We start from the raw sequence: 21090 nt of genomic DNA, 5'->3' as shown, positions 1-21090 counted from the left end.
CATAGATAAAAGATAAAACTCCATACCTATTTATTGATGTGATATTCCAACACACACCATTCTTAATAAGAGTTTTTTGATATTCGCATTTCCACAACTGACTATAAGATTAGACCTCTGTTAGACCGGTCCACTGGACCGGTTTAGCCAGTGCATACGGGACCGACTTACGGGAAATAGGCAGAAGATTCTCCACCTCCTATACGCAAGAGCCGACCGCCCAACTCTTCAAGGAAGGTTTTTGAAGGGAGTTGGGAGGGAAATTTCAAAGTATGAGTTGTTTAGGGATTTCCTTTTGAATTGTATGCATTAAATAGTTTGTTTTACTAGGGTTAGGGCATCTTGAATTTGGCTGAAATTTGAGATATCTTAGATTTAGGTTTTTTTGTGCTCTAGCTGTATCTAGAGATTTGGGAGAGATATATCCTCCTCTCGAATTGAGTATTGACAGTATCTTGATATTTTCCTGCCGTATATTTGATTATTGCAATAAAAACTTATGTTTTTTTTTATTTTCATTGGAGTTTGGAAGAGTTTTCTCGTTTTTTTTTCCGATATTGATAGGATTTACTTGAAATCTTCAAGTGTTTCTTATCAAATTGGTATCGGAGCAATTTCCTGGACTGAAATAGAAGTCTTCATTGCTGATTTCTACGATGTTTCCCACTCCGATCTTGCTGTTTTTGCTGTTTCGGAGGCCAGATTCGCATCAAACTTGTTATCTTTGCTATTGGAGCCTAAATCCAAGTTCCCATGGTTGGAAGAAAGGTGGAAGTATTGGAAGGGGAGATCAGAGAAATTAAATCTGAAATTTCAGATCTCCAAACTTAAGTTTTAGATATAAAAAAGGATATTTCAGCCATCCATGATAAGTTCAATTTGAAATTTTCCTTCCTAGAGGAGATGCTAAAGAAAGTGATTGAGGGCCAAACATAAATATTGTCGTTGGAGGTGAGGGGATGCACCGACAGCCAATGAAGTGGGGAAAATCCTAAGCCGATCAGACGAAGGGAAGATCAAGAGGTGGAGATTTTAGAGGGAACAAAAAAATGCCTCCCCTAAGGCTTCCTAGGGAGGAGTCGGGTAAAGGGTATGTGGAGAGGCATAGGGAACTGTGCATGAGTGGAGGGATGTTGAATTTTAAAGAAGAGGGGCTGAATTTGAAAGGCAATGACTTGATTATGATCGAAGAGGTGTCGAATTTGAAAGGAGAGGGGTTGAATATGATCGATGGAGTGTTGAATTTGAAGGGAGAAGATGGGCTTGTGGTGAAATGTTTGGGTGCGAGCGAAGGAGGGATGATTGGCACAATTGGAGGGAACCACCCCCTGGGGAATGAGAAATTTTGGAGGAAGCAAAGTTGACGGAGGAGATATGAGTGTGAGGAAACTGAAGATGTCTATTTTTGAGAGAGATGATGCACATGGATGGATCTATATGGTAAAAATGTACTTTACTGTCAACAGGTTGACAGAGGAGGAGAAATTGACGGCAGTTGGCCTATGTTTGGAAGGGAAGGCTTTGGCTTGATACCAGTGGAGGGACATGCGACAACCCAAACGGAGTTGGAGGAAGTTCAAGAATTGTTTGGTAGAATGTTTCCAAACAGGAAGTGGAGGAGACTTCTACGAGCAGTTCTTCGTCATGACACAGAATGGTTCAATGATGGAATACCGGGAGATGTTCAAGTACCTTGCTAGCAGATTGGGCTGCCTTCCTGAGACTGGTAGAGGAAAATTTAATGAAGGGACTGACATCAGATATCCGGACAGTAGTTAGAGTGATGAGGCCATATGACTTGGGATAGGCCATAAGCTAGCTCAGTTGGTGGAGGATTAGAGACATTTGGAGACATTTGGAGAGAGGGACGGGAGGCAAAAGCTCAGGAGGCTCGTACAGGATGACCATCACCTTATTGGCATCCAAGGAGCCAACACCAGATATTCTTTGAGGGGCTTCAAAGGAAAAGACTATAGGAGGAAGATATGGGGACAACATTAAGAAGCTCACATAAACGGAATGACAAGAGAAGAGGGCGAAGGGGCTCTGTTTCAAATGTGACGAGAAGTATACTCCAAGACACAGGTGCAAGGACAGAACTCTTCAAGTTCTTACCGTTTGTGATGATGAGGGAATGGGGGAAGATGTTGTCTTTCCGCCTTGCGGATAAGATGGATCTTTGGGAGGGAAGTATTGTTAGACCGGTCCACTGGACCAGTCCAGCTGGTCCATATGGGACCGACTTACAGGAAATAGGTGGAAGATTCTCCGCCTCCTGTACGTAGGAGCCAACCGCCCAACTCTTCAAGGAGCTGTTTAGAAAGGTTTTTGAAGGGAGTTGGGAGGGAAATTTCAAAGTAGGGGATGTTTAGGGATTTCCTGTTGAATTGTATGCATTAAATAATTTATTTTCCTAGATTCAGGGCATCTTAAATTTAGCTGAAATTTGAGATCTCTTAGGTTTAGGTTTTTTTGAGCTTTAAAGGCGTCTAGAGATTTGGGAGAGATAGATCCTCCTCTCGAATTGAGGATCAACTCTTAGTATTTTCATGTCGTATCTTTGACTATTACAATAAAAACTTTTGTTTTTTAGGTTTTCATTGGAATTTGGAAGAGTTTCCTCGCTATTTTTCCAAAATTTCTAGGATTTATTTGAAATGTTCAAGTGTTTCCTATCAACCTGCCTACTTGGATGCAAGTCTTTACAATTGTAAGCAATGCCATTAACTCCGCACACCACACCATTGATCCTGAAGAGTTTAAGGTGATGGCCGAAAATGGAAGAGAACTTATAGTTGCTAGAATCAATCTGAATTTCAATCTAAAACACAAGAATAAGAATGCTTAACTCATGTTTCAGTAAGGTGCATAAATATATTTTAGGAACAAGATTTTACACCGTCAATTGGAAAACAATTAATAAGTTAACAATTTAATAATAAGTTCATGTAATAAAACACAAAGAGGATGTCATCGATTCTACACAATTAGGAAAGATGTCATAAATCGGGAAAGTACACTTTAAAATGACTTGAAGTGAAAGAATTAGTTTGGATCTTGAGATACCTTTTTCTTCTTCAACATTATTTTAACTGCAGCCTGAAAGAAAAAGCAATGAATTCAACACAGATGAAAGACAAAGTAACGTGCTGAAAAATAACGTGCACATCAATGTGTACCTGCGTACATAGGAAAACGCCAGTAAGGTTCAGATCAATTACTTCTTGCCATTGAGATTTCTTCATTCTCATTAGTAAAGTATCTCTTGTAATTCCTGAGATCACAAGCTTGCCTTGGTAATTTGTAAAGTACTGCAAAAGGTTACAGAGAAGTAACAAGTAGCGAACCTGCATTGTTGACCAATATATCTACTGTTCCCCATGCATCTACTGCCTGGAATAATTTTAATTCAACCACGTCAGCTTTAATCTTTTGATCATAAGGTCATGAGGTAATTTTATCTTACAGTTTTGATCATAGCTTCCACATCGTCTTCTTTCGAAACATCTCCCCCAAATGTCAGGCCTTGACCACCAGATGCATCAATCTGAAGAGAATCAGGATAATTTTTTTATAATTTGTTGTGGTCCTTGAACACACCCCCAAAAAGGCAATTATGTGCGTTCATAGGAAGCTTGTTTGGAGACTACTAAAAAAAACAATTATGAGTACTAGCCACTGTGGCACATCCACACAATAGCACATCAGCTGATCAAGAACACCACTAAATAGTCGAATAATTCTTAACTAAAGGTCAAAATATTAATGCGGTTATATTTGTATAAAAAGATTCACCTTCCAAGTCAAGTAATCACTATTTGGGTTTCTTCTATATCTCCTGCAAATCAATAGTGCAACAAGTACCACATTTACTTTATTTACCACTCTTTGACATATAACTAACTGGATAAGATCAAATACTGCGAACTCAATTTTCATATTCCATATGCTGCTCCAATACCAAAGCAAATTATATTGACTTCCTAAAACAATACTACTTGCAACATTTCCAATGATCAGAATGAAGTAAAACTAAAGTCCCTCAAGTATTGCTAATATGTTCAAATGTTGGGTTCAGAAATTTATTGTCTAACGGGTCTGGGGTTTTTTTTTTTTTTTTTTTCTGTTAATAAACAAGCAATTCCTGGTGTTGCTGACATGTTCAAATGATGAATTCTATGACAATTATGGTACACCATGTCTGGTCAATTTTCTGATTATTTTCTATTAACGAACAAGAAATTCCTATTAATTCATTGAATAACTTCAAGTTTAAGCAAGAATTTCTTCATTTACCAGAAGTAGGAACATGGAAAAACACTTAGCACAGTTTACCAAGTGGAGATATAGAACTTACTTCTTTTGAAACTTCTTCAGCCTCTTTAGATGAGCGAGCATAGTTCACAAGAACCTGAAATTGAGTCAATTGATTAATACTAATTAATGATTCGTACATACAACGGGATAAATGTTTATAAGGAGGATGCCTGATAGTCATAATTCTGAGCGCTAACACTAACAATGATACAATTCGTGATATGAAAAAAAGTAATGCGCATTTTTCTTTTAGATTCACAAGTTTTTCAAAGTATATGAAATAAAAACTATTCAAGACCTGAGAGCCACGAAGATTCACTTCAACATAAACATGATAATAAAACATCTCTTCTAAATGTCGATACAGGGATTGATCAGCTCTATTGAGCGCTTATATTTTAATTTTGATAGCCAAGCAACATTCAATGCAAGCGAAAATCATCTCCAGAATAAGAGATTGATGGCTAGCCTTTAATGGTGAATGCAATCATAGTTTTAATCGTCTGAAGCAAGTCTTTCCATTTTAAAGTTAAGCACAAATGCTATGTGAGGCTCTGCAAAAGGTGTGAGGCTTTGCCAGTAAGCCAATAGGGAAATGGAGCCTCAAAAGGAAAAATGCAAAGGTTGGTAAGGGCTGCCTAGTCAACCTGCAAAAGAAGTATCACCCAAAGAAACATATGTTGGTGTATATTCGAGAAACTCTTAGTACCTCTCCATTAGATTGATAATTCATACAACCTGATGCAGAAAGCATATGCAGTGGAATAGTGGAATCCCATTAGAATTGAGTTGGAAAATGGAGAAGAGTGCCACGAAGAAGATACATGGTAAATCACTAAATCCTCAAAATGTTGATGTTAAATCCTCTAAGCATAAAAAGAAGTGTTGAATTATCATTATTCATGAGAGCCAAAACCTAAAGAAGCTATAAACTTACAATTTTCATTACTCAAATTTTGAAATCTATAAATATAAATTAAAAAAGGTGTAAAAAAGTCCCTGACTAACATATATATATATATATATATATATATATATATATATGTGTGTAGTGTCCTAGAAAAATACCTCGGTTTCCTCCATTATGATCTAGAAGTTATAGATTCAATATCTTCCTTGGATTATTTTTTATGTTGATAAAGGGGGAGAAGATATGTTGTGACGTGATGCATAAATTCAGAGGAGCTAGTCTCAAACTTATTTTATTTAACTCGTATGAGCTAATCTCCAACTTATTTATTTACACCATTTTAGATAGTTATTTATTTACTTTGGGAGAAAAATCAATTTGCATCACAATCCATATAAACTAACCAACAAAATTTTGTCATCATCAAAATAAAACTTGTCATGCTATGGGCTAACATGGTCAATATTTAATACAATCTAATAATAATTTGGTGAAAAGGAAAATTGCATTAATCAGTGAGAGCCAAGTTCAAACTGCCAAGCCTCTATGAAGAGACTAGAGCTTCATTCGGAGTAGGTAGTTAAACTAATGTAGCTACTCTATCTGTGCATAATCGTGACAGAGTTAATATGGACCAGGTGAAGCTGCCCATAAGATGAAAGAAGACCATTTGACATGTTGTCAGGCCTAACACAGAGATCTTAGGAGTTAAACAAAACAAAGAAAAAAAACGGAAAGAAAATATCAAGGATTGCATACATAAATATATTCATGTTTTTAATACACCATATTGATGTACGAGAAATTATAATAGTTAAAGCATCAACAGGTCAAAGCAGACTCAGTAAGATAATTTTGGATAAGAACCAACATGGCAGAAAGATAGCAAAAATCCAACAAATCAGTGAAGTTTACAGACCAAACAATGCAATGCCAGGTATAATTAAAGTCTAACTATGTATATCCATAGCATTTTACGCTTTCACTAACCTTACAACCAGCTTTACCCAATGCCAAAGCAATTGCTTTTCCAATTCCTCTAGAAGCTCCAGTGACAATGACAACAGGACCTTCAACCTTTTTAGATAGGTCAATACTTGCATGCTCAGTAGCTGCAACCTGAGCCTTCACTCCGGGCAATAGATCTATAAATTATAACCAGATGAAAGAGATGAATGCACATAAATGCTTGCTATGAAGTTTTAGGCAGCGAATACAACAAAAGAGGAAAGCATTTGAAGAAGTTTGAGTGTATATGTGTGTCACAACTTGCTGTCAGGTGCGCTTAGTTCACTATGTTGAAGCTATAAATTGGAACTGAAGACTTGACATGCACTAAAGTGGAAAAGCCATTTCAAACTATTCTAACTGTAACCATACTTCATAGTGAAGCTCACAAGCATTAAGAAACCACTTCCCCAAACATAGGATATGGTGAAGTTAGTAAAACTGCTCAAATATCATAAACTGTTCGGAAAATTCCCAAGCATTCCACATTAACACAGCAGCATTATGCGATTTAAGAAAATTGGGGCACAAACACCAAAATATAAAGCTCCTCTGAGTACTGGAGCTAAGGAAAAAATAAATATTCCAACCGCAAGGAATGATCTCATTCTTTAAATCCCATGGAGACTATAGCTTTATTTGGTTTCAAGGAATTACAATAATGGAAATGAAAAGAAAATACAATAAGATGATAAATTAATTGAATAAAAAGTTGTTTTGCCTCACTAGTTTGGTTGAGGGAAAAAATTAGCAACAAGAAAATTATTGTATGGTTAATTATTGTATGATCAGTATGAAACTAAATATTTCTTAGGTAAAGCCAAATACCATCAGTTGCAATGGAATCAAATACCAAATGTGAAATTGCGAAGTAAAATGCATTTAAATTACCCCCAATTCGTTCAAATCACGCATACCCTAAAATTAGGTAAGCTGCAGATTGATCTCAGGTCAATCGCAGAGATCAACCACCACAACCAGAACCTCAAAGAGAAAGCAAAATCGAAACTTTAATCTACCAAATGTACGGCCTATGTGAAAATGCCTAAGGGCGTTACCAGCGAAAGTGGAAAAGGCTTCCGATCTGAGCCCCGATCTATGAAACGAAGAGCGTGACTTGATAGCGAGAACGGCAGGGGGGAAACGCGCCGACGCCGATCTTATCGTTGGAGAGGAGGTGACAGAAGACTTTCCCGCCATCCCAGAAGAGCATACAATGAAGGATGCCGACGCCATGACAGAATGGGAGAAGCGAAAAAGAGAGACAGTGGAAGAAAGAGCTGCGTACGATCGCAGACACGCCAGCGACGAGGAGGTGGTCGGTAGAAATGTTTGCGAGCGAGCGCAGCGCGACCTTCGAAAACTCCGAAGAATGGCAGTCTCGGTAAAATGAGAGCAGATGCCGTATTTATTTTATAATGAATTAATAAATAAAGCATTATAAATAATTGTGATGATCATCAAATTAATGAAAATTCTAAAAATTTTATTAAATCAATAGTTCATAATTTTAAGATAATTTTAATTATTAAGAAATAATCATATTGTGAAAAATAAGATTAATCATGCCTGTTAAGTCTTAATGAAAATACAAGCTTTAAAATCATAGAGTTATGGAAAGTTTTAATGCATATCTGGTGTAACTAATGGGATATAGTTAGCATATTTTATTTTTGGGGTAAGATATTATTAGGTCAAATAATGTCATTTTTGTATTTATCTTTTAATAATTTTGTTTACATAATCTTGCATCTACTCTCATATATAAATAGGGGATTAGAGAGCAAATTTAAGGGAATAACTTATTGTCTCAACATCTATGCTTTTGAGCAAAAAAATCACATAACTTCTCTTAATTTTCTGTCTTTCTCTCTTTCTTTTTCGTTTTCAACTTTTCATAGCCAATTTTGCGAATAAGACCCACGAAATTTTGAATTTATTGTGTTGGGAAGAAATAAATTCAACCACCCAATCTTTCTTAGCTTTCAACGTGATTGTAGGTTTAAAGACTTATTTGTAAATCGAGCTTTTACGAAATTTAATCACGAAGGCAAACTATAAAACAAGGTTTACTGATTTCATAAATATGAAAGAAACAATTTTAAATAGTTCTTGTAAAGGAAATGAAATAACAAGAACAGAAAGAATTTACGTGGTTCGAATTCTTACGAACTCTATATCCATGAACAACCTCGTTTATCATCATTTATTCAAATATGTATAGATAAAATATGATACAAGACTCGTATTATAGAAAATTGCTTCTAATTTTTCCAAATAACAACAAACAATTTACTACAATCGTCCGAATCAATATTAAATAATGCTTATAGCAATAAATAACACAACTATTGAAATTTAACATCAAATTTTTACCAATAGCCTCAAAAATTGAAATAGCCATAAGAAACAATTGGTAATAGCCTCAAATAACTCAACCAACAAGATCTAAATAGATCTTTAAAACAAGAACAACAGGAAATATACATTCATTTTAGCATATTGCATACTATTGCAAAGGAACAAGCTCATACTGCACAAACTCGACTTCCAACTAACTATCACGAACGATTATCTTTCTCAGAGAAGAAGAACAAGCAAGAGAGAAACAAGAATGATTCACCTTTTTCACATACTCATAAATCCACCGACTTCAACCCCCTCTTCCTTCTCTTTCACATAAAAAAATCTAGCACCACAAGCCCTAACCCTCTTTATTGCACTAACCTCGCTCTCACACACCCGAACCATAAAGAACTGAAAACTCCAACCCTTCTTGAGCTCCTGCTCCACTTTAGGCAATAAATCGAAAGAATTCAAATTAGAGTTAGGATGCTAACATTAGTATTAATAATAACCAAGAAATAGGATAGGGTTAGTTAAGCCAAAAGAAAAAAATTTAATAAATAAATAACTAATAAAATGAGAAAAAATAAATAAATTCATTAATTAAATTAATTAACTAAATAATTAATTTAGTTAAAGCTTTTTTTTTTTTTTATATCTATCGTTGTACGTAGCCATGTCTATAAGATTGTCATCTATTGATAGTGCTCCAGCAGAGCTACCGTTCTCCTTTCTAAGGCTTTGGTGTATAAATTAATCTGAACCGTCAATTTGATTAAATTGTTGTTGAAGGAGTCCAGGTGCCAAAAAAAAAAGTATATGAAATAATTTTTTTTATAATGAATTAATAAATGAAACATTATAAATAATTGTGATGATGATCATATTAATGTAAATTTCAAAAAATTTATTAAATAAATAGTTCATAATTTTAATATGTTTTTAATTGTTAAGAAATAATCATATTATGAAAAATAAGATTAATCGTGCATTTTAAGTCTTATTGAAAATACATACTCTAAAATCATAGAGTTAATGCATATCTCGTGTAACTAATGAGATATTATTAACATATTTTATTTTTTGTGGTAAGATATTATTAGGTCATATTATGTCATTTGTGTATTTATCTTTTAGTATTTTTTTTACATAATCTTGCATCTACTCTCATATATAAGGAATCAAAGAGCAAATTTTGAGGACAATAACTTATTTGTCTCAACATCTATGCATTTGAGCAATAAAATCACTGGACTTCTCTCATTTTTCTCTATCCTCATAACCCAAAAAATTATGAAATGATTTAGGTATCTATCAATCCCTAAACAAAACTTAGATTTTCTTTGATATAAAAATTATAAAAACCCTGCTTAATATACACAAGTATATGTATCAAATCAAGTAATATAGTGATAGAGTGGAGTATCGATCTCACAAGAAAAAATATTTACTTATAAATACTAATACTATTTACTACAATTATAATAATTATCCTACTCAATAAAAATAAGTTTTGATAGAGATTCAATCACTTAGTTTAAAATTAATAAAAAATTTAAATGAAATACTATTTAGATAAAATATTTTGGATTGATAGAATATAAATACAATATGTTTCCTAATTATTCTCTTTTATATTGATGTTATTCCGAGCATATGCATCACCAACCGGTCATTCAAGCATAAAGAGATAAATAACATATTAAATCATTCTAACCTCAATATTACTCCAAACTCCCATAGTTTGTCACTATATGAAAATCTTAGAAGAGTAAGTAAAACATGCACTGTTAAAACTCCATCATTATAATTCATATCTATCAATATGGTATATGTCAAGTACTATACTTATGCTTACATCATACCATAATATAATATACCTATTGTGCATGTTTTTTTTTATTCTTAGGCTCCACATTACACATGATATTAACTACACATATGATTACTATGTATATTAAATGAAGACATGATATATTTAAAATATTATTAAAATATTAATAAAGAGAACTCATTAGTACTCCACATTCCATTTACACAATCAATTCATCAAACTAGAGAATTTAGTCAGACATGAAGAATAAGTAAAACAAACTCTTTTTTTATTAATTGCATAAAAGAAAAAAAGTACAAAAGAAAAGATATCACCGGATGGGTTCAATGATTTCCTCTACAGTCCTCCTTCAACTTGCAGAATTTCTTCCACAAATATTGACCAAATACTCTTATGAAGTGAATCTAGTGCTCTCTAAATTCTCTTAGTTGTCACTCATAAAGAAATTACAGAGAAGCACTAGAAAGACTAAAATTAATTAAGTGAATGAACTCCCATGCAAACATTATAAACGAACAATTTATAGAAAAATACAAAATGGATTCTGGTGCTATGACGCTCGAGACACTTGCGCTGTGGCGCCTATAAAATGAATTAATGCAGCAATACTGAAGGATTTCTCCATTGCAGCGCTTGCTAATGTGGACCCACTATTTAGTGAATATATGCATTACTTCGCTGGCAGATCGTTTCCTTAACAGTTACAACTGTTGCGATGCGGCACTACTGACGGTTGAGTGCTGCGGCATCCATGTGGCACTACCCTTGGCTTTGCAGTACTGGAAATTGGTGTTGCGGTGCTGTGTAGACAAAGACTACTGGTCTTTGCTGTGCTAACTTCTTTGACACCGCGGCGCTGTTAAACAAATATTGTGTGCCACTATATCCATATTGGGCACTCTAACAGTGTCAATGATGGTGCCATGGCAGTGCAGTGTCTGACACCGTGATGATATACCATACTTAAATTTTTTGTATATTTTATCTATTTTCTTTCACAAACAAAACTAAAATAAAATAGTTTTACTGAAAATTTAATATATAAAATATAATATTATTTACACCCATCACATGCTGCATCAAAAAAAAATTCTTCATACGTTATATTAATTTGATCTTCCTCTAGTATTCTTGATGATGTGGAGGGACTGCAATGGGTATATGTATGTGGCTCATACTCTCCATATGAACTCCAATAATAATATTTTGGGACAAATCCTCTATAATATAAATCAACTTTAACCTCATTGGGTTAAGATAGCTTGATTTTTATCCTTCGAGCATGCACATCTGAATAATCCATCTGACTTAAATGAAGGTAGTTGACATGTTACGTGAATAACATATCCAACTTCTTCAATGAATTCATATGTTAATACTTTTCATCCCGCTAATATTCTATTATATATCCAACTCCTCTCCTCTTGGATCTTCATATGAACCTTGGATTAATAACTCTTAAGAAAAATAATTGTAGAAAAATATGTTATTATCATGAGCTACTATAATAAGAGCTATAATATCCACTATTAATGGTCTATTTAAATGTTGAATAATTATGTCCAAAAATATTTATTACAATGTGTGAGACTTGATGGCTCATATCCCTTAATATAATCGTCACATTGAACATCCTCAATATGATTATTATAATAGTCATTATGAAAGTGCATTTGAACATCCATAAAGAGCCCTTAATTATACAATATATATAATGCCAAGAAGCTTCAATCACCATTCGGTCCATTCACATCAACAAGTTTATCTTAATCATGAGATAGTTAAACTCTGTGAATATCACATGTAATAATAAGACCAAGCGTTAAACTTGCTCTTATATATTTACTATTTATTTGATGATATAGAAATGCACTGTATTTGTAATTATTAAATAAAAATTTATTCAACCTCTTTAAGACAAATATGATATTTATTGAATGACTAACTTTTTAAAAATGATCCACATTCAAAGCCTTCATGTTTGTTTAGCGCAATACGGAGGACATTCTCCACACAAATATCAATATAAAACAATAAAGGTTGCTTCCTATGTAGAGGTAAACTCATTTATATAGCATCAAAAGTTAACCCACATTAGACAAAAAAAACTCAATGATATTCACTCTATAAAATTCTAAGTTTAAAATATATCGAATCCACCTATTGTGAAGACTATATTCTAGAAAGTAAATACTTATTATTTTTTAAACATTAAAGAGAGCAAGGTTCCAAAAGAATAGATTCAGTGCACACATCTGTATGGGGGTCAAATATCATGTGTTCTAACAGTTCAAATTTCCTAAAAAGAGAAATTAGCAAAGAGAATGAGTTTTACCTCTTAAATCTTGAAGAAATAGAAAGAAATGAGTGAAAAATCACCTGGAATGGTGACGGGAGGCGGATTAGGCGAAACCTTCAATTTTGGGAGGAAGAATATGAAAATGAAAGAAGAAAACTAGTTGGGGTGAAATAACACTACTAGAAATCTAGATTTTTTGCACCAGTTGTTAGGAGCGGTTTTAGAACCGCTTCTAAAAATCTATTTTAGCACCGGTTAAAACCGGTGCAATTAGCACCGATTTTAAACGGTGTTGTTTGCCCGGTCTCTTCTCCTTCCTGCGCGCGACACAAGCGGAGATTTCGTGAATAATCTCCGGAGCCCTCTTCTTCTTCCTGCGCGCGATTCAAGCGGACCATTCGAGTGTTCGTCTCCGATCCCTCTTCTCCCCCGCTCGCATTTGCTGAGTATTCTCCTCACGCGACGACATCCCGCTGACTTCATTGTGAGTCTCCTCTGCTTCTTCCTCTTCTTCTTCTTCTCGTTCTTCTACTTATTTTGTTAATGTAATCCCTAAAATCAGGAAGGATAAAATAATCTCCAACTATGAGCCAGAAGATAAAATATTTGGAGATCCTATATGCTATAAGAATGTGCAATAAGTATGTTGCCAAGTAAAAATCATCCCAATAATGTGCAATAAGAAGCATGAACCATGTCCAGCATGCTATAAAGGGTTGTATAGAAACCTAATAAGGCTCAAATATTTGGAGATCCTATATGCTATAAGTATGTTGCCAAGCTCGTGGTTGAAGCTTCAAATTCTTGCGAAACTAGCTCATTTTATATCTTCATTTGACCTTTGTAAATTTTGCAATGTTCCCAAACGTTTTTTTTTTTGTAGCTTTCCATTTGATTTTCAGGAATTAGCCATGCAAACATGATATTTATGGTGCTCTCTCTTGTTTTCATCTAAATATTTTATTCACATCAAACCATGTTCCAGTTAAAGCTTTCATTATGCTGCTAGAACTTAAGTTGCTACACAATGGTCTATGCACTGCAATGATCTTTTATAACTTAACAAATTGTATCGGAAATCCAATATTTGATAAGACTCAATGTCTCATACATAAACTCATAATACAGCTTTCTTTCTTTAAATTAAATTCTATTCTAACCACATCATGCTATTGCTATTATTATGATTGTAGTTGTACGATTGCACTAGAGATAATCAACTTTACTATTAAACTATAAGAAGATCGCTTGGGCCTTTTGACCTTTTCTATCCAAATAATTATCAGCTATGCATGCCGCAACTCCATTGATTTTATTTCTCATTTTGGTTTGTTTGTATTTATATAATTATTCTACCGTTTAGGACCAACCGTTTCAATTAATTTTTAAAGTTTGAAGTATAAATAAAAGCATAAAAGCGCACATCTTTCTTCTTATGTTATATTAAAAGTTTTTCATGTTCTCTTGTTTGAGTCATGTGACTCAATTATATAGTTCAATATTCTCTTGTTGTTGTTGTGAATCTTTATGATTTAACTAGTATTTTTGTTTCAGTTACATCTCCTGTTTATGCGAGTTTTAGGTTTCGGTTTGGTGAATATCTCATATTTGTATTCTGTGTACATTCAGGTGTTGCGTTTTTTTTAAAAAAATTCTGGAATGTAGTAGCGGTCCAGAATTGTGGCGGTCACCCTACTGGATATCGTTTTTTTTTACATTATTTGTGGCGGTAATAACTTGCACCATTCTGGAGCTTTGCACCGGTTATAACCGCTACTAAAGTATGCATATCTACCCCGTCAATCCTTGAACCACTGCGGAATGTCATTGCAGCGTATTGCAATTACAGCGGATGTGTAACGGTTTTAGAATCGCTGCAAGTAAAATTGTAGCGGTTAAAACCGCTGGGATAGGTCAAAAATTATGCTGCAGTAACCCCATTTTTTGGTAGTTGTGCATTTTTCGATAGATTTTCCGATGAAAACCCACACCAAAAATCAAATAAATTCTCTGACGATGAATTCTGACGAAAAAAACGATATGACAACTAATCACCAACAGAAAAATTTTGTTAGAATTTTCACCGGTGGTCGTTGATTTTCTTGTAGTGAGTAAATTCATTAATTAAATTAACTAACTAAATAAATAATTTAATTAAAGCTATTTAATTCTAAATCACCTAAATCAGAATTCAACAATATTAATCCTCAAGGCAAATAAAGCAGAAAGTAAATAGAAGCAAGGGGATTTTATATTCTATTCTTAGAATAAAAAAATCAAAATATGGTCGAGAACATTAGATAATTAGAAAGATTTATATTCAATCAATCAAATTATATATGCTCTCCTCCTGAACAATATAATTTGCATGTTACGTTAGAAATTTATATCAAGCTTCTCTTTCCCCATTCTTATAATTAGATGATGTGCAAAAATAAGATTTGCTTAAAAATTCATCTGCAAGAAAATAGAAGAAAAACTAATATTTGAATTAGAACAAACAAAAATAGTTTATTTATAAACTAAAGACTATTAGCATTACAATGTTAAGCTATGCAATTAAATGTTTATTTACTTAGCTAAATATTTTGAAATGAAACCATATTTAATGCTAGGTTATTAAATTCTTAGCACAAAATCTTTAACATTAATTTTCTAGATAAATCATACATTCTCTAATGTTAATTCTTACAGCTAAGGGTCTATTTGTGGACAACTTTCTTGTTGCTTTACTTTTCATACAGCAACCACAATTTTGTTGCTTCCTCGCTACTTTTTAAAAACTTATGTGATGTGAAGATGTTTTTTTACAACCAGAGTAGCTAAGTTACTTTCCACGTAACAACTTCATAACCAACTCAACTTTATAAAACACACCAGTCATCCCAAACAGACACTAAAACTGGAAACTAATTAAGGCCTCGTTTGGGACGGCTTTCTTACTATTTCTTAAAATAGTTATTTTTACAAAAAATTTAATTTTTGTATTAAAATGTTGTTTCAAAAAGCAATAAGAAAGCCGTCCCAAACGAAGCCTAAGTCGATGCATAAGTTTGTTAAATTTCATTTACTCCATAATTTGTAATTTTATAAGTTCAAAAATATTAATCACTATAAGAATTATTGTGGCATTGTTAAGAGGAGTTTAACATAAGGATATTGTGTTCTGAAATCCACAGCCTTGAGCATCTTAGAATATCAACAACCTCGTTAAAATCAGGTAGTCCATAAAACATATAAAATAGATCATAAATAGCATAAATTATTCACATAATTTTGCTTTTTGGTTGCAACCATAGAAAAGTGACAAAGAAATGAACAAGAATTCTAACTGAAGTTACTTAAACATTAAAAGAAAACTTGTTTATTTTGCTGAAAGACTGAGGTTTCGTTTGGGATACTTTTTTTACTGTTTTCTAAAACAGTTTTTTAGTACAAAAATTTCATGAACTCTGTCCCAAACGAAGTTCCTACCTTCAGATTCCCTCGACCATGCATCAATGCTTTGCTCTTCTTCACCTTTATCATAGAGCACTGTAGGGTGACTTTGAATCCTGAGAGCAGAGTAGACAATCCCGGAGGTAGTTAGATTCGGTTGTTGGGTTAGGTGAGGAGGAAAGAGCCGTTGGGTTGAATTGTGATGAAGTTGGTTAGGATTCTGTTGAAGTTCTAGCTTGGGTTTCTGCATCGAATGTGGACGAAATCAAGCATCAGAAATCGAAAGTGGAATGGTGAGAAATGCTGTGGGGGAGAAGAGAGCTATATTTTTGAAGAGGCCTCTTCGGGTTTTGGAATGCGGCAAGAAAAAAGCATGAATGGTGGAGATTTAGGCTTTGTTGGGGACGGATTTATTTCTGCTTCTTAAAGAAGCTTTTTTTTCCCCAAAAAACCCGCATAAGGGGCAAACAAGTTAAAACAAAATAAGGGTACAAGTCCTTAAAGAATCTAAAGCCCTCTAGAAATATAGGATTTAAAAGAAAACCTATGAGCCAAAGATTCAAACTAAAGACAGGAATCTAAACAACAGAAAGATAAAGCAAAAAAGAGCATCACTTCTTTCTAGAGTTACGAACTCTACATTTTCCACTTCTTTTAATGAGTTCCGTTCTTGAAGCCAAATCATCCTCATAAAAATCTTCACCATCAACTGAGGAATTATCGGCATGTAACCAGTCACCCCGCATCACCTCACTATCCCTCGAAATGTGAGACTGCAGATCATCCTTGGAAACAAGTGTCAAAGGCACATTTAAAAGTGACTCTTCAAAATTATTAGACAATAGATCATCGCCATCTGAAAGAGCACAAAACACAACAGTTGTATTCAAAATAGCATCAAATCCACCCACACCCCTATCATCCATCTTCTTCCCCAAACCAACAACAGTAGGCAAGGTACCCTCGCCATCAATACCAACCGAAGGAGCATCATCTTTCACACCAGCAGTCAAAACTCCATCAGGTGAGACAAGTAAGCAAGGGGTAGTGCAGGAAGGAGCAACCGACTCAGGCACAACAACCGGTGCAACTAATGCATCTACAGGATCAACCTCAACAACCAAAGGGTTTTGCGGCATGTCAATCACTGCAACAACATCCGAGTTATTTAACTCGACAGCACTAGGCATAATCAGAGGAGAACAAATAGCATCAGATTTAACTCGACAACACTAGGCATAATCAGAGGAGAACAAATAGCATCAGCAGACAAACCCAAATCCACATGTGCCAAAGGTTGGACACAAATACCAGAAACCACCATATCAATCTCAGCCACATGATGAGCCACAGGTTCGAAAACTGAACCAATCACATGCATGTGCGGGGACAACAACAGGATGAGGATGCAACACAATACAATCAGCTTTTGAATGACCCAAAGCTTTATAATGACCACAATATAAGGGGGAAACTTCCATTTCCACATTTTGAGCATAACCCAAAGTTTCAAAACCAAGCCAAACTTGATCCGGATACCGCTTAGTAATATCTAGATCAACAAGTACACAAGCAACTGACGGTCTAGTTCCATTGGCAGTAGCGTTATCAATCTTTAAGGGTCGACCAAAAATGAACCCCAACCCTTGAAGAATACGAGAAGAGAACAGATGGGGACGAAGGTTGGGGAAAGAAATCCAAATCAGAATGATAGGCGATTCCACACAAACGTCAAAATGTGGAGACCATTTAACCAACTTCATGTAACAGTTGTTGACAAAATATGAACGGTGAGTGAAAACTCTATAGTAATCCAAATCATTCCTAAGCTTAATCAAAACATTATTCTTGTTGACAACAGTGACAGAGAACTCACCATTCAGCTTAAGATTGAAGAAAAAATTACGAATTGATTCCAGCGACGGATGACTACCGGGAAATTTCCCAACCAAGGCTAACTCAAAAGGTGCAGCTAGGGAATTCAATTCCTCATCAGAAATCAATAAAGCAGGAAGACCGTGGCAGAAAGAAACCTTAAAAGGTGAAAAACTCGACATGGAGGAGGTCCCGGACAAGACCTGATCCCGAAAAGAACGAAACTGTGAAATCCCATCTAGAAAATCCGGGTCATGCAAACGACTAGCAGCCATAAGAAGGGAGAAAAAGAAATCAAACCAGAGGAAAGCCGGAGGAAATGCCGCTGAAGAGGGCAAAGGATGGAGTGTCCAGGCTTGAACTCATCTGGAACACAACAGCGTGCGACTGCTGGATCAAATTAAAGCCGGCAACCGGAGCTGCGGGCCTTGGCGTGGGAGCAATAGTCGGAAACGAGCGCAATGGTAGGATCGATGATCGTGGGCGGCAACAATTGGGTAGGCCGGACGGGCGCAATGGCAGGGCGGACGGCGGACGGTGCCCGGACGAGAGCGAGAGTGGGGGTCAAAAGCTGCCCGGAAAGCAGCCCGTCGACATGGCCGGAGCGGCGCCGGTACGCGAGCGAAGAAACCCTGGCTCGCAACGGCTTTGAGATAATCTGGTCACGGGACTTCACGTCGGGATCCACCTGGAGCACGCGAACAACTCGAACGAGGCCGACAGCTAGGGCTCCATATGTTTTAGTTACCATATGACCTTATCAGATTCAAAGTTGCGTCTTCGGTGTGTATGTTTTTCTGTTTTGTGAAGCAGCTTCTTAATATAAAACTTTTAATTTTTATACTAAGAAGCTGCTTTAAGAAGCAATAAGAAAGCCGTCCCAAACAAAACCTTACGCTTCATTTGGGACGGCTTTTTTAATGCCTCTTAAAGCAGCTTTCAGTACAAAAAATTTAATTTTTGTACTAAAAAGCTATTTTAAGAAGCATGAAGACTTCGTTTGGAATAACTTCTTACTGTTTTTTAAAGCAGTTTTTTAATACATAAAATTGATTTAATAAGCAGTAAGAAAGTCATCCCAAACGAAGCCACCTAAGGATCCTCATCTCTGCAACACAACTTAATATTTTGTTTGAAGAAAATTTTTCTATCACACAATAAGCCTGATGCATTCCTCCACAATAACACATGAATTCTATTAATAATATATCTATCTATTACATTATCACTATGAAGAATTTATTCATGATAAGAAAGAAAGATGAATACCTTCTCAATGAGCAAACATACCACATAGAGGAAGGAACATTGCCGAATGAGATGACAATAAGGAACGTCACCGAAGGATGCAAGATAGCCTCTGTGAGAGGGGAGACGACTCTGAAAAATGAGGAAGTGTGACTTCAGACGCTATAGGAAAGAATGCTGTCAAAGGAGGCAGGGGAACGTCATCAAAGAAAATGAGATCTATAAACGGTGAGGACTTAGGATGCTACATGAAGGAACATCATCGAAGGAGGCAAGGGAACATCATCAAAGGAGGTAGGGGGTCGTCGAAGGAGATTCAGAATGAGCGAATGAAAGAAATAGCCAATTAGCCAGTTTAGATATGGTTCTTTGTATCAGATTATCGATGAATTTTTGACAGATTTGTAGTGTATTTGTGGCAAAAAATTCACAACAAAATCCGTCGTAAATTCATGACAAATAATTTGACAAAAAAATTGGTCGCAAATCCGTTAATTATAATTTCATAGATGAAATTTTTCATCGCAAAGTTTGTCGTAATTTGTCAACTTTGCTGTAGTGTCAGATCCCACAGTAGGAACAGGACCAATACCATTTAAATCTGAAACAGGCTTAAACACAAAAGACTTTCTCAAGTGAGCATCTAAATAAAAACAATCAAATTTTTTGTGGCCAATAGATTTACAGTGGTCACAAAAATCTTGGAAATCATCCTAAAACACTTTATGAATTTATCCAATTTTTTTATGGACCAAGCCAAATTGAATTAGGGTATTTTTTTAGTAATGTTTAGTTCAACAAGAATACGGGCCATCGACAGCTTGGAGTCAATGGCGTGGTGTTATCCATTTGAAGTGGTCGACCAAACAAAGATCCTAGGCCATGTAGAATATGATGAGAGAATAAATGCAGGCGGAGATCCGAAAATAAATCTAAACAGAAACAATTTGAGACTCCTTCGAAATATCGAAAAAAATGACCATTTTATCATTTTCATAAAGCATTTACTAACATAATGTTATATATGCACAAAAAACCTACTATATATAGTCTAAATTGTTGGATAACTTATTCAACACATGCCTCTCATGATCCAAGGGAGTGACCGAGAAATCACCTGAGAGTTTCAAGTTGAAAAAAAAAATTATGGATAGAATCTAAAACATGCCTATGCAAAGGAAACTTTCCTATCAATGAAAATTCGAATGGGTGAGAAACAAATTGAACTTCTTTCTAAAAAAATCAATAAACCAGTTAAACCCCAATGAGTAGTAGCATTTAGATCCGGAAAAAAAACATTTGAAAAATCAAAGCCAGACAAACATCTTTGAATGATTTCGATTGATTTTTATAAGCAAGAGAGCCATGATCATTTCTTTTTAAAGAAACATTGGACATTTTAGAAGAAGATGTTCCAACATAAATCTCAAACCTGATCTAACAAAACTGAGCCAAAGAGAATAAAAAAAAACAAAAAATTGATGTATAGAATAAACTCCCCTCAAAAAGGAGAAGAGGCAGACAACAACATGAGAAGGCGAGAGCGACACCTTGTTGAGGAACAAGAAATGAGGAAGGCAACTAGGGAGAAGCCTTAGCAAAGCGGGGGAGGTGACTTGGACGAAGCCCTAGCAGAGTGCAGAGACACTTCCGAGCTATCGTATGATGAAGCCCTAACACTAATGTTGGTTCTTATAAAAGTTAATGAATATTATTAAATTATAAGGCTCTAACTTCACAATATTTATATAATATTAGCATTTGATGATATAATCATCCAAAATATTATAATCATGTATCATAATCCAAGAGTGA

The 21090-nt window shown here is 35.0% G+C and overlaps 2 protein-coding genes across 2 annotated transcripts in view; both read right to left on the bottom strand.

Annotated features, from left to right (window-relative positions):
• Positions 1-7621, bottom strand: part of LOC110104493 (3-oxoacyl-[acyl-carrier-protein] reductase 4) — a 34879-nt gene extending 27258 nt beyond the window's left edge. Inside the window, exons 1-7 of the mRNA XM_020833640.2 lie at positions 7294-7621; positions 6218-6372; positions 4358-4411; positions 3467-3547; positions 3348-3393; positions 3180-3274; positions 3067-3099 (exon numbers count right to left, since the gene is read on the bottom strand). Coding sequence (XP_020689299.1) covers positions 3067-3099; positions 3180-3274; positions 3348-3393; positions 3467-3547; positions 4358-4411; positions 6218-6372; positions 7294-7471 — 642 coding nt within the window. The 5' untranslated portion in view covers positions 7472-7621. The remainder of the gene's footprint in view (positions 1-3066; positions 3100-3179; positions 3275-3347; positions 3394-3466; positions 3548-4357; positions 4412-6217; positions 6373-7293) is intronic.
• A 9862-nt stretch (positions 7622-17483) lies between these two features.
• On the bottom strand, positions 17484-18302 carry LOC110104437. Its single transcript, XM_028696122.1, has one exon. The coding sequence runs from the start codon at positions 18300-18302 to the stop codon at positions 17484-17486; it is 819 nt and encodes a 272-aa protein (XP_028551955.1).
• Between the last annotated feature and the right edge of the window lie 2788 nt (positions 18303-21090).

The sequence above is a fragment of the Dendrobium catenatum genome, unplaced genomic scaffold, assembly GCF_001605985.2.
Source record: "Dendrobium catenatum unplaced genomic scaffold, ASM160598v2 fragScaff_scaffold_80, whole genome shotgun sequence".
NCBI lineage: Eukaryota > Viridiplantae > Streptophyta > Magnoliopsida > Asparagales > Orchidaceae > Dendrobium > Dendrobium catenatum.
The sequence above is the reverse complement of the archived record's forward strand: the minus strand, read 5'-3'. Positions and strand labels throughout refer to the sequence as shown.